Source organism: Corvus hawaiiensis, chromosome 4, assembly GCF_020740725.1.
Source record: "Corvus hawaiiensis isolate bCorHaw1 chromosome 4, bCorHaw1.pri.cur, whole genome shotgun sequence".
NCBI lineage: Eukaryota > Metazoa > Chordata > Aves > Passeriformes > Corvidae > Corvus > Corvus hawaiiensis.
Window position 1 is genome coordinate 30,867,287 of NC_063216.1, and position 13,941 is coordinate 30,881,227.

At 40.3% G+C, this 13,941-nt stretch overlaps 1 protein-coding gene across 1 annotated transcript in view; it reads left to right on the forward strand.

The window, feature by feature from the left end:
- The first annotated feature begins 779 nt into the window (after positions 1-779).
- The window catches only part of GUCY2C (guanylate cyclase 2C), a 44,316-nt gene continuing 31,154 nt past the window's right edge, over positions 780-13,941 (forward strand). Inside the window, exons 1-8 of the mRNA XM_048302685.1 lie at positions 780-1,177; positions 2,095-2,207; positions 3,405-3,472; positions 5,360-5,575; positions 7,975-8,096; positions 8,965-9,061; positions 11,748-11,877; positions 13,077-13,212. Of these exons, the coding sequence (XP_048158642.1) occupies positions 967-1,177; positions 2,095-2,207; positions 3,405-3,472; positions 5,360-5,575; positions 7,975-8,096; positions 8,965-9,061; positions 11,748-11,877; positions 13,077-13,212 (1,093 nt within the window). The 5' untranslated portion in view covers positions 780-966. The remainder of the gene's footprint in view (positions 1,178-2,094; positions 2,208-3,404; positions 3,473-5,359; positions 5,576-7,974; positions 8,097-8,964; positions 9,062-11,747; positions 11,878-13,076; positions 13,213-13,941) is intronic.

Sequence of the window (13,941 nt, forward strand, 5' to 3'; positions counted from 1 at the left end):
GCGTGTGTGCGTGCTTGTTGTTGTTGTTGGGGGAGGGGGGTTAGTGATGCCATTTAAAATTTAGCTTTGATCCCGCAGGTCAGAGATGTGGCCTTCAGCTTTGCTAATCCTTACCTGATGCAAGAGGTTCATCACACGAAGTGTGAATATCTAGGGCCCCCATTTGAGGAGGTGGGAATGGGTGCTGAGAGCTGTGCTGGCTGGGAGCAGATCTGTCTGGGGCAGACCTGGGGTGCTTTGGTGCACAGTGCTGGGTGACAATGAGTGGACCGAGCCTTATACTGAGTCTGGAAGCAGAAACAAAGGCTTTGGTCTGAAGGACTGCAAGTGGGACATTTTTGCCAACACAAAAGGTATTTCAATGTTATAAGCTAAAGGAATGAAATTGGCAACTTACCACAGAAGAAAATACACCATTGACGAATGAGCTCAATCAGCAGAGTTGGTGTGGCAGTGCAATCAGAGATGTAGGGCAATGCAAACATGAAGTAACCATCTGTTTTCCTCTAGGCTTTAACAGACCTTATATTTTATTTCCATTTTGAAGAGTTGTCTTTATGGTTCATTTGTCCCCTCCCCTTTCTTCTCTCAGCTTATGCCTGTGATGAAGAGTTAGTGCACTTATCAGGCAAGGTTTCTGGTAATGTTTTAGTTTATAGCCTCAGCCTTTCCATAAGCAAACATTCTCAGCAACCTTTAGCCTCTCTTTTCCTGATTTTTGCTGCTGCTAGTTTTTCACCTTGAAGTGCCAGCTAGTATACTGGAGGGACGGGCAGAGGTGAAGGCGGGGAAGGGGATAGGGAAGTGCAGGAGAGAAGGATTGCACAGCCTGCCTTTGAATCTACAGAGTGGAAATCTCTTTCGTTCTATCCAGGAACAAAACCAATGTAGCATATCTGAAAGAAAGAGAGTTAGAAGACAAAAAGAAATGGGAGAGCACACACAATGGGTCTAAACTGAGCGACAATGAAGCAACGGGTGTTGGTGCTGGCCATTTGGCCTTTGTTTTCCGCACTGCAGCTGCTGAAGCAAGTGGGTTCAAATCGGTGTAGCAACAGCAGTTACGTGATCAATGTGATGCTCATGAATTACTCGGATTTCCCATCAAGTACTGATAGTTTGAAGTTAGCTGTGAAACAAGCCTTGGAAAGGGTACGAACGGAACTCCAGATGACAGGTAAGCCAACGGGTGTTGGTTACCCTCCTCTTGCTGTGGTTTCTTTGTGTCACCGTGTTATACTCATCCGACCTTTAGCAAGCTGCTTCTCGGACAGGCTGCTTGCCTGCCCATCTTATGTAGATCTTATGGATATAATGACCTCTCTTTGTATAAATAGAAGTGCTCTACAAATGGGCAGAACCATATATGTTTTCATGGTGTTTGGGCAGACTCTTCCTGCATGCTTCACTGGAGATGTTCAGCTGGGTTTGGTAACGCGGAAATTCTTGAACTGGATCAGACAAAACCAGTTATCCATCTAGTGCAGTAGTTGGAATGCCCTTGCTTTCTCTCCTGACTGGATTAGCCTCTATTTTGAAAATAATTTTCCTCTTGACCCTATCTGTTGATCGCATCATGATCTGAAGTGTGAAGAATCTGCAGTCCATATTTTTCCTTCATTTAGAGTCATGTTGCTTTCATTTATTTTGATATCTTACCTCTCCTTTCAACATCCCCAATCTACTGTCACTCTCTAGAATATAATGGGAAAAAGAGGTTACAAAGAAATAATAAAAAAAATAGTATCTATTCCCTTTCTGCCCTCTAGTTTAAGGGATTTTGTCCAATTTTATTGGAAAGTGGTCTCTTAGTTACTTCCTACAGAGCCTTAAAAAATTTGTCTAGTAATGGCCAACACTAGAAGTACTTTGTACTGAAAGTACTAACACTCAACAGAAATCAGCAGTCCACACTGGAGCAGATTTCACAGTCACATCCATAGTGTGGGGGTTAGGTTGTAGGTAGACTTTGCAGAAGCAGGGAGACCTCTAAGTGTACGACTGCTCAGACCTGTGTCAGAAGAAGAGGGATAACAGTGTATTAGTGGTTACCTGCAATTCATGACACTGTTTGCTTTTACATTTGTGTTACAGGAGAAAATGTTACAGTGGATGCCATCTTTCACCCCTTTGCTTCATCACTCTATGTCTCACAAGGCTGCCGTACTAGCACTTGTGAAGGTGTGGAGCTCATCAAAAGCATTTATGTGAGTAGCAGACTTCCTTCATTCTGCCTGGGTGCACATGTATGTCTCTGTCTTTCCTTATTAACTTTCGGTCCTGTTACTCAGTTCCCAAGAAATTTGACAGGGAAGTGAAGTTTCCAAAGAGGAGATGTTCCTGTATGTTTTGTGAAAAGAAGTAGGCAAATACTGGAGATTCTGTGAATGCTTCCCAGAGACTGCCTTCAGCTTCTGGCTCCTTTTCCTATGCTTAAGTTGTCCTCCTTTTTATATTTGCACAACTCTTTGTGTGGTCACACAGCCAAAGCAATCCATTAAAAAAAACCCCAAATAACAATTAAAAACTGAAAAAACCAAACTAACAACTCAAACACTCAAAACAGCCCAAGCAGAGCAAAAAGGTCCATTTCCAACTGGATCAGATCCTGATCTGGTTCACCATCAGTTTACACAATACACAAAACAAAGAGCTGTGGTGAGGATGGGGACATGTGGGCAGAGAAATCATTAGGCTGGCACTGTTACCAATGAAATGGTTATGTGAACTATGCCCAAAGGGCAAAGATGAAGTGCTTGCTCCTCACTAGAAATCACGGAAGTCACGTGAGAGAAGCTATGTGAATAATATGAGGAAAGGCTTCAATTAAAATTGGTGCATTACAAGAAGCCGTGTTTCTGAAGATTTTCACACCTCTCAGTGAAACTTTGTCAATCCAATGTGAATTTTCAAGTCACTAATCTATGACTGTGCTCTAGTCTTTGCTAAGAAATTGTCCCTCATGACACACAAAGATACAGGTCAGGCCTCATTTGATGGTCATAGAAGGATTTTTTTAAGTACTAGTTTCATATGCACTTAACTAATAATTTTTCTGATATACAGGACCTTGTAATTCCAACCACCCTGTCTTCTGCAAATGCAAACTCTTCTGGGGTGTGTAATTTCAAATGTGCAATTTTAACAATATTTTAATCCTTGCTTGCTGTCTGTGTCTTAACAAATATCATACTCTATCTTTTTTTGGCTTTCTGTGATTTTTTTCCTCTTCCCCCTTATGTTTGTTCTTTTAAACTTTCTGTAGCTCCTTTCCTACTCTTTTCTTGCTTTTGCTAGGTAAATTCTGTGACTCCTCAAATCCTACAATTTTCTTCATTCCGCCATCCTCCTCTCTCTGCCAGACCTCCGCCCTACCCCAAATGACCCTTTTTGATCCCTTGCAGGATAATGGCACACTTGGCTGTGCTGTCATAGGACCCGCTTGCACTTATGCCACCTACCAAATGGTCTCGTAAGTACCAATTCCTTCCACTTACATTGTGATGTTAAAGATGTCAGCTGCTGAACAGAATTGTTTTGTGAACAACAAACCTGCAGAGGCATTGGTGTTTAGAATACGTAAGACGCCTTGAGTCAAGGCAGTAAGACTTTTATGCATAGCCACTCTCTTGGGTAGGTGGAAGAAAATCCCCTTCCAAAGCCCATTGATAGAATCCCAGCTTTAGTAGGGAAACTTCTAATTCCTGACAGTAAGGTGAATGATTGATTGAGGAGTGGTTGGAGAGCAGCCCTGCAGGAAGGGATCTGGGGGTGCTGGTTGGCAGCAGTCTTGACAGGAGTCAGCAGTGTGCCCAGGCAGCCCAGAGGGCAAACCCTATGTGCATCAGACACAGCTGGTCAGGAGAGGTGATTATCCAGCTGTACTCAGCGGTGGTGTGGCCTTACCTTGAGCACCGTGTGTAGTTCTGGGCCCCACAATTTCAGAAAGATGTAAAGGTCCTTGAATGCTTACAAAAGTGGTGAAAGGGCTGGAAGGCATGTCCTGTGAGGAGCTGAGAGCACTGAGTTTGTCTAGTTTGGAGAAAAGGAGGCTGAGGGGAGACCTTGTTGCTTTCTACAGCTTCCTGAGAAGGGCAAGTGTAGAGGGAGGTCCTGATCTCTTCTCCCTGGGATCCATCAACAGGACAAGTGGGAATGATTCAAAGCTGTGTATGGAAAGGTTTCGTTTGGACATTAGGAAGCATGTTTTTAGTGAGAGCATGGCCAAACACTGGAACAGGCTTCCTAGACAGATAGTTGATGCCTTAAGGTTGTCATGTTTAAAAGGCATTTGGACAATGCAGTTCATAAGTGGTCTAGTGGAAGGTGTCCCTGTCCATGGCAGGGGGTTTGGTACTAGGATGTTTAAGGACTCTTCCACCCCAAACCATTCAATGATTCTATGAATAACATGCTTTAGCTTTTGGTCAGTCCTGAAGTAGTCAGGCAGTTGGACTGTGATTTTTGTAGGTCCTTTTAACTGAAATAATCTATTCTCTTCTGTTCTAAGTCTGTCAGAAAAAACCCCTCACCTGTTTAATTAGTGAAATACTCTCACTGTCATTATTTATTACATCATCTATGTCTGTTTCTGTTGCAATAAGTAAAAACCCTCTAATTGGGTAAGTGGACTTTACCTGGAAAATGAAGTTTTGTCACAATAATGCCAACAACTCTTACGGTCATGGTTTTTGCAGGCAAAATTCCCTGTTATTAAAAAACACCATACAAGAACTGAAATCTTTTGAGTTTAGTCTGATAAGATCGCAGCATCCAGGAATATACTTTTGTCCTTAAAAGCTTACTGTCTCTGTGTATAAAATGATCTTTGTTTCACAAATTCCTTGTCAGCAGAGGGTTGCCTTAGTTTTTTCCTCCCTGACTGCTGCTGTTGTACAGCTCTGCTAAAATACACCTTTGTGAAACTAAAAGATTTTTCCTTTGAATTGTAGGAGTAAAGCTTTTTTTTGATGGCAAAAAGCTGTCACCCTGCAGCACTGTCCCAATAAGGAGATTAAATCCATCCCATGGTAATGGCAGCCAGGGAGCAGAAGCCTGTCTTGAGCCTTTGGACTCCTGTCACAACCCTTGGGGCTGAAATGGTGTGTGGTACCCAAAAAGGCAGGGGTAACTGGGGACAGTGAGAGAAGCTGCCTAGAGCAGTTCAACAGGGCTTTTTGGTGCCCATACAGACTTGAAATCTGCTTGTGTTCTTGAGGAGCCTTCTGGTTCAGGTTCAAATTGCTGCAAAACTAGCTCAGGGCACAAGAGGAGAGGGAGGTGAGGATGGAAATCAGGTAGTAGCTGCCTTGGTGCAACAACAGTCTGTTCAGACTTGTCCTCTTATCTCTTCCTTTAGACTTGAAACAATACTGAGCCTGCCTCTGATCTCTGTAGGGAGTTTTGGACTATCCTGTGACTACAAAGTAAACCTAACCCGCCTTCTGACCCCAGCCAGGAAAGTGAACCAATTCTTCTATTATTTTTGGAAAGCTTCTAAGCTGCCGTTCAAAACCACGACCTGGGAAACTGTCTACATTTACAAGAGGACTGAAACCTCAGAGGCATGCCTCTGGTAAGATCTGGATCCACCTCTGACCCAGCTGGTGATAAATGCTGTCTCCATCCTCAGACATGGTTTCTGCAAACTGTTCTTTCAGTCCTACACTTTGGGAGGTGCCTTACTACTACCAAGGAATGAGAAAAGGAAAAGATGAATTGTACCTTTTAGCTGTAGCACTTACCTGAATGTTTCTCTTAGCCTGTTTTAAATATTTGCAAGCCTTTGCTTTTCCTTTGGACAAGGTAGCTTACATGTTGTCTCTGATGAAAATACTTGTTTACAGCATCCTTGATATAAATAGTGTGACATGAGAGGTTCCTCCACAAGCTCCCCATAGATGCCTTTTTAGGTCAGGGGTCTTACCAAGCTCTTAAAATGTTCAATCTGTAGGCACTATTGTTACTCCAAAACATTTCCAAAATTCAAACTGTATCTTTCTTCAAACAGAATTACCCCAGTGATTGCAGAGTTTAAGCTATACTCTCATCAGTTTGGAGCAAAGGAGACAGCTTTCACTTTGTGACCTGAAACATCATGCTGTGCTTGATTCTCAGAAATGCTGGGTTTTCTGCTTGCCTGAAAACAAAGCCTCCTTTTAGACAAAGAGACTCATTAATATGCCAATATTTATAATTACTTTTCAATTAATTAAATTAAATATAGAGTTCAATTATTCAATTAAATAAAGAGTCTTATTCAACTTTCAGCTCATGTGAGTGTTTCTATGCTCCTTTGATTTTTTTTCCCCAATTTTGGGATATAAAAAGCTGAATAATTTAAAAAAATCATCTAATTTCTCCTACTAATTTTATAAACATAGCTGAAAAGTAGCAATGAGTTCATGGAAATAACTATTATGTATATTTTTAATTCATAACCTGAGGAACTTGCAGAATTCTAAGCAAAATTTGACTATGTTTGCTTCAGAGTGATAGAAGCAAATACTTATGGAATATTTTGGTTACAGAATTAAAAGGGGTTTTTTTCTGAATTAAGATACCTAAAACCTGATCTCCATTTAACTCTTTTGTAAGTATTTATGGACTTTTATTGTTTTCTTCTTCTTTCTTAGTATAGATAGCAATTTGATCGCATGCTGTAATTGCTATGGTTACCTCTCTGATGTTTTGAAATATCAGTGCACTTTGCTCATCTCTTACTACAATCCCATTCCTCCATGTTTGCAGCTGTAATTGCCAATGCACTATACACACTTTAGCTAAATCCCTTTAATTCTGCAGGTTTCATACCTTGCAGTGAAATAATTGCATGGAAGTTATTTCTGACCTTTCCAAGTGTTTCTTATTTCACCTTTTTTAATGCTTCTGATCAGGACCTTCTTTATGACTTCAGAATTGTTCAAGCCCTTTTATTGCTGAATTAACAAAAAAAATATTAATTTTGTATCTCTGCCCACTTTTCATCCTAATTTAGTTGTAAAAATGCATCTCATTCTGCCATAATAGAAACTGTCAATGTGAAGGTTTTTTGAACAGTCTAATTTAGGAAGATCCATTTTCTCTAAAGCACAAGTATTACTGCATGAACTAATTGTTTTTCCTATATACATATAAAAATAAGTGAATACCCACACTGATAGCAAAATCAGGTTATGTTTCAACTATGCAAATGTTTCTGAAAATTAATGGTTAATCATTCTGTTCCTGAAAAAAAAAGAAAAAAAAGGAAGCAGAAGGTATTTAGTAACTCATAGGACTGAGATCTCAGTGCTGGTAGATCAAAGGTTATGTAGTTTGAAAACAAAGAGAGTTCTTTTGGTTTTCCCTCTGCATTAACTTTATTTCAGATAAAATATCTCTTCTCAGAAACAACATATTGAAGCAATAGTAGGATTCAGGAGTTGACTGTTTTTTCTTAATCTTTTAGCAAACTTTTACTTGCTTGCTTTTTTGTCTGAGCTCATTTTTCCCTTCGAGTTTTAACTGATTCTATATAGGTTTTTTGTTACTACTTTTCTTCCTTTGCTTCTCTCACAGTCAGGGTACATGTGTGGTTTTTATCTCAGTTCTTTCTAGTTCCTATTTAGTCCTTTGAACCTTCACATGTGCCTTCTAACATTACCACTGATGTCTTAAATAGCAGAGCTTCCTGGAATTTCCCCATATCCCTGATTTTTTTTCCTTAATTTTTAATGTCTTATTACATCATTGCATTTTCCAAATCCATCCTTTGTACAACCATGCTCAAATACCTCTGGTTGACTTTCCAGGCATTTCTAAATCTGTCACGCCATGTATTGATTTTCTCACTTTTATTGCTGCAGAAAAGGTTTCATACCAGCTTATAAACATTCTTGTGTGCTCTGAACAGCCTCTCTTGCACTGTGGCTGATTTAGGAAAATGTGAGGAGTTAGCAATTTCCTGACAATATCTTTGCTCCCTTGTGCCAGGTATATGAATGCTTTAGATGCTGGAATCACAGAGTTCTCTGAAAAACTGAAGTTCAAGGATATTTTAAGAACTCCGGAGCTGCTTAAAAAAACTGTGAAAAATCCAAATCGGAAAAGCAATGGTAAGGAGGGGTTGAGGCTGCACTGTCCCTGCAAGTGAGTTGCATTTCCAAGGAAATCAAACCCACCCCTTAGTTAGGTTATAGGGAAAGCCTTTCACCAGAAATGGTGGAAACAAAGATATACCATTTTACATGGATGTAAAGATAAAATGGCGCAAAGTTCCTAGATTCCTCTCTTCATCCTCATAAAATATGGGGGAATATCCTGGTTCCAGGGAGATTTTGGGGTAAATTGTCCCATCTATGCAAAAGCTCCATTTTGTAAGAGATTCAGAAATCCAGGGATCACAATTTCTCCTAAGAAGAGCTTTAAATACTACAAGAATATAGATACTGCAAGCTCTTTATCATTCATGTGTTTGCAGCCCTGGTACATCTATGGACCTCATTTTGCCATCAAGGGGCACTTCTGGAAATGATTCATCTAAACTAGAAAAATGAATGAATAAATACTTTATCTTCTCCTAAGACTAAGCACCTGGCATCAGCAGGCCAAGTGAGTGCAAGAGTAAGCAAGCTAATGAAACCATTACTTGAAGGCTATTTAACCTGGAAGTGTTCATAGTGAGTAGCTGTTACGGCACCACAACTCCTAATGCTTATTTGAGTGAGATAATGGTAGTGCTCTGGTGCAATCAGACAGAAAATGGTGCAGGTGTTGAAGCACCTTTTACCACTTCCCCTCAGACATCCTGGTTTCACTGCAGAGAGGCTGTAGCTCTGTGCATGGGCCCCAGTACAGCACAGATAATGTGCCTTAGCCTGGAGTTGCTCTATTGCCTGCTACTCAAATATGGGGGAGGAGGCAAGCATCCTCTTCTTGTCGGTAAATCTCACCAATCTGTCTCCATTTTTGCCCATTGTGTAGTGATCATCATGTGTGGCTCTCCAGAGGACGTCAGCAGAGACCTAGGGACGGAAAAAGTGGATAATGACATCATTATCATCCTGATAGATCTCTTCAAGTAAAGTATCACCTTCACTTTTCTTCTTTTCTCTGCAGTTTGCTGATGGATACAGATAATGGAAATAGTCTGAGTCGAACTGTTTTGTTGAAGAAATGCTCTTTCACAGAATGTTTTCTATTGCCATCTTTCCTCATGTCTTTCCATTTTTGTAAGGTGCTTAGTGTTTAATTCATGGCAAATCCTCTACAAAATCCCATTTGGTTCATATAATAGTTTTCTAAGGCAGTGGCAGAGCAGGTAGCTTTAACGTCCTCCTGTGGGCTTCTCAGTGCAGGAAACCATGAGAGAAGCACAAAGTCAGAATGATCATGAGATATGGTTCATTTGAGATATGGTACATTTTTCATACACTCTGCCCAACCAGACAATTATGTAAATATGACTTACAGTATATTTTTCTAGACTCCATTTATTCAATCTTTAAATTACTTAGGTGATACAACTATTCTCCCACTTTATAACTCTTGCACTTTACAGCCATCTTTTCGGCATCTTTATAAGCACAGAAATATAACTTCTCAGAGAAATTTCTTAGTATACAACCCAAGTTTTCTGTTGTTTAATTTCCTCTTAATATTGCTAATTACGAAAATCTTTATAGAAGATGTCTGACATAAACTGGCCTTACCAATGGTATCCTCAAAAGCCTTCGCTGTATGTGAGGACTGAGAGCTGATCTCTGGCCCTACGCCTAAGTGACACAGCAGAGATCACATTTGTACAACTAAGCATAGATACGTAAATCAGGTGGGTTTTGGGTATAGCCCCAGTTACCATAGCATGTCGCAGTCTGGAAGAAAGTTAATCACCTGGGACAGCGCTGGTGGTGCAATTGGATGGCTGGATGGATGGATGGATCAAGGATGGAACACGGCAAATGCATGTGCCCATGTTTTGATGTTACTTACTTCACTGTTGGTGTAGCAAAAAGATTCCATGAACTTCTAGGGCCAGTTGGACTTCCCAGCTCTTGTGTCTAAAGCTGTCTGTAACAAGTCAGTTCTGAGAAACTCTGGGTTAATGACTTCAGAGATTTAACATTTGGTTCCAAACTGAATTCTGTGGTTCAGGTTCTAACAGGATCTTCTCTATCCTGTACACTTTCAGGTTCACCATATCTATTTTTCAGAAGTGCTTCTAAGAGCTTCTGACATTCCACAATTTTATTCAGGCACTAGGAATCCCCAGTTGCTTTACCTGAGGCAACTGGCCTCAACTCCTGTTTCTTTGCAAATGCACAATGGGAACTGTGTATGTGAGTGCTTTAACACTGGTGTTGTATGTAGAATTGTTGTATTACAATAGGTGAGGGTGATTAGGGGATTCTTTGCTGTGATGTGCATCCTTCTGATATACCCAGCTGCCTCTGGCTGTTTTATATGCTGCCCTTCTTAAACTTTCTACATACCCCTTATTTTGCTGAGTATCTCAATCACATTTGCTTCTTAAAACAAACAAAATACAGACAGATGTATTAGATGAAAACTCAAGCTGTGGGAGGGAGAGTAGGCAAAGTCCCGTGCTTCTCCAGGAGTGAAGTGCCTCTGAAACAGTGATAGATTTAAACTTTCTTCAGCTCTAAGCTGTCTGGCAGGCAGGACACAAACACAGTCTTTAAGCCTCTCTCAAGAAAGGTGGGATGCTGGAGGATTATCCAGTCTGGTGGAATCTAATGAGGTTTCCTTTTCAACTGGCTAGTTCAGTCCAAGCCTGGATGAAAAACATTTTGAAATTCTTGAGGGTAAAAAGTGCTGTGTAAAAGTCAGAAGGTTCAGGGAAAGGCAGGGACAGGGCTCTGGTGTCAGAATCCAATCAGATGGCCATGGAGTAGAGCCCATGGTTTCCAAAAAAGTCTTAATACAGTACTGACTGACAAAATAAAAGGATGATCAAACATGAATAATGAGAGAAGGCTCCTACAATTATTTTCTTTCTATCAATCTAGCCACAGCAATGACAGATGCTGATAGTTGACACTAATATCTATTGCTAAATTCCTCTTTAGCATGTGAATCTGGTGGTGGCCAGTCTGTGAAGCACTTCCAGATGGCCTGTCAGGGTGATGAAACCAAAGATACCTGAAAGCTACAACATCTTCTGCTTGTTTTAGCTGAGATTTCAAGTTGACAGTTTCCTCTGATCTTCCTATCTCACTGAATTAAACAAATGAATCTATAATCTGCTCTCTGCACCTCTGTGATTGTTTCATTCCCTCCTGTTAAATGCTTTTAGTGCAACTCCTGCTGTGCTCAATTCTAGCAGAAAATACCAAAATTAGAGGAACAAGCAAAAAGAGTGCAGAAGAGTTCAGAAACAGGCAGAGTAACATGAATATGACTGCAGTATTGTGGATTCCAAGGAGAAACTGAGTTTTAATAAACTTAGCTTGAAAAAAAAGAGGAAATAAACAGGACAGTAAACAGTTACAATAATAACAGTAGTTCACAACAACCTTTGAGTGTCAGATTGGCAGATTGCCTTGGTATTACCTTTTAATATATTTAAGCACAAAAGTGGGCATCAGGGAATGAATGATATAAAGAGCTGTGCATGATGAAATTTTATTTTTAGATCTAGTGTTTTAGCCTGTTAAAAAACAGTGGTCTTGGGAACAGATGAGTGATTCTGTCATGGATACCACTGTTGTTCAATGTCCATGGGGTTCTTGTGCTTTGCTTTGCAGTAACGTGTACTTCAGGAAGAACATCTCAGCTGATTACATGCACAATGTACTTGTTCTGACTCTGCCACCAGCTAATTACAGCTACAATACTGTAATTAGAGACTACAGTGAGACTGAGGAAAACATCCTGGTAAGAACACTATTTTATATCTGATTATTGCATTCAGTTCATTCATGTTCATGTACTAGGAAATGAAAACTAAAAATGCAGCTGTAATCATCCCCTGTCATGCTTCTAAGCTGATATTTCCTTATATTATTGCAGGATGAAATTTTGTCCTGCTGTAATGATGTAAAAATATAGTATCATAAGGCAAATCTGCAGCCTGTCATATTCCTGCTTTGTGAAGTTCAACTCAGACTTCTAATTTGTTCTGCAAGTGTCATGTTCACGGGGCATGAGGGAGACTTACACATGGTATTCCAGCTCCACATCTGAGTGGCTGAAAATCTTACACATAGCTGCAAGGCATCACTCAAGAAAGATCTATATGTGTAACTGAGATGTGAGCATGGAAATTTCAGAAGTAATAATTGTTGACTAATTTTTCTGTGCAGATATGTCTAAGAGATGACGACCAGTTCTGTCCAGCAGCTTTCCAGATAAACTTCAAAAACAGGAACCTTTTTTTTCTGTAGGAAATAAGTATTTTGGTTATTTTCCAGAAAAGCAGAAACTATGAATATGCTGCATCTGTTTAGTGAAACTGATACTCCTGCCGTCTGCCCAGGAACCAGGTCCTTCATGTAGAGTTCCTCCCAAGATTTGTGGCTTTGAGCTTCAGCTCTCCAGCAGGCAGCCTGAAGCTTCTGGCTGGATTTACAGGGCTTCTAGATCCCCCAGCCTGGGCTCAATGGTTTTTTTGGGTGCCAGCTCTATGGCAGGCTGCTGGAAATTCTGGCACAGCTCCTTGCCCTTTAGCCGTGGCCACCTGGAAGCCCAAACTTGCTGGCAGCACACTGAATTATCTGCACAGAAACTTTAATCCAAAGCCAGGGTCTTTGGGACACACTGAGAAAGTCGGAAGTGCCAAGAACCTACAGTGTAGGATTTCTTGAATCCTTTGCACGAGGATCAGCATGACAGACCTTTACATTGGCCTCTTTCAGCACCTCCCTGTCTTCATACATCAAAAATATATTTTGTTTACCTTTATTTTTTGAAGTGACAATGCTGATGTAGTATTGACCATCTACTCACTCAGTGTTCAGCAGATTCTGGTCTTCCATGCTGGAGTTTCTGCCAAATGGAGCCAATCAAAGTTATTGTAGCTTTATGGCAGGAACATGAACTCTCAAACAGCCATTTTTTATTTTCTTTCGTTCTAGATGGAAGATGACTTTCTTGCTGGCTATTTTAATGCAGTGTTGCTGTTTGGACATAGTCTCAAGAAATTTGTCGTCTCCCAGAGCCCAGTGTCATCTCTCAGTTTAATCACTGAATTCCGAAATACCACTTTTGAAGGTAAAAAAAGTACAGTCCTGTGCAGGGTTCACTAAATTGATGAGGGGAAACAAATTTGATTTTAAACGCTCTTATGATAAGTCACTTCTACACTAAACAAGTCTGAGCCTTTCAATGAGTTTTATTCCCAGTCTTTTTTCTTTTTATATAGTTTTTACAAGGATGTTATCTTCAGTATTTGATGTTCAAAATGACTGTGAAATCACTTGGCTAAGCTTTAATGAAGTAGTTTCAACCTTTTTCAGTTTGCAAAACCATGTAGGCCTGGGTGCCTGCAGTGTGGGTTTAGGCCAGCTGGCAGTCAGTTGGCTCTTTTTAGTCAACTTTCTTGTTCCTCTCACAGGTTTTCTAGCACTGGTGGGCTTTTGTTTTGTAGGCCATGGGCTTAAAATAACAGAATTCAATCATTAGGAAAAGGCAGAGGCAAAACTTACACAAAGAAGTGAAAACATTACCTCTCTGGGAGTATAGTCCCAGTTCCAGTCACCAAAATGATGACTGAAAGTTTTGTGTATATATCCCACCTACATTCAGCAAATATGTGTATAGAAGTTTCCCAGATTTTCCTAAGATAGAAAAAGTTCCAGGCTTATTTTTGCTTTAACCATGGTATCCCATACTTAGCAAAATATGGTTTACTAATTCCTCCTGGAGACAGCATCCCTTTCTGAATATCAGTAAACTCATCTCTTTAGTTTAAGTTTGAAAGTTAAGTTGCACAAACTTTTA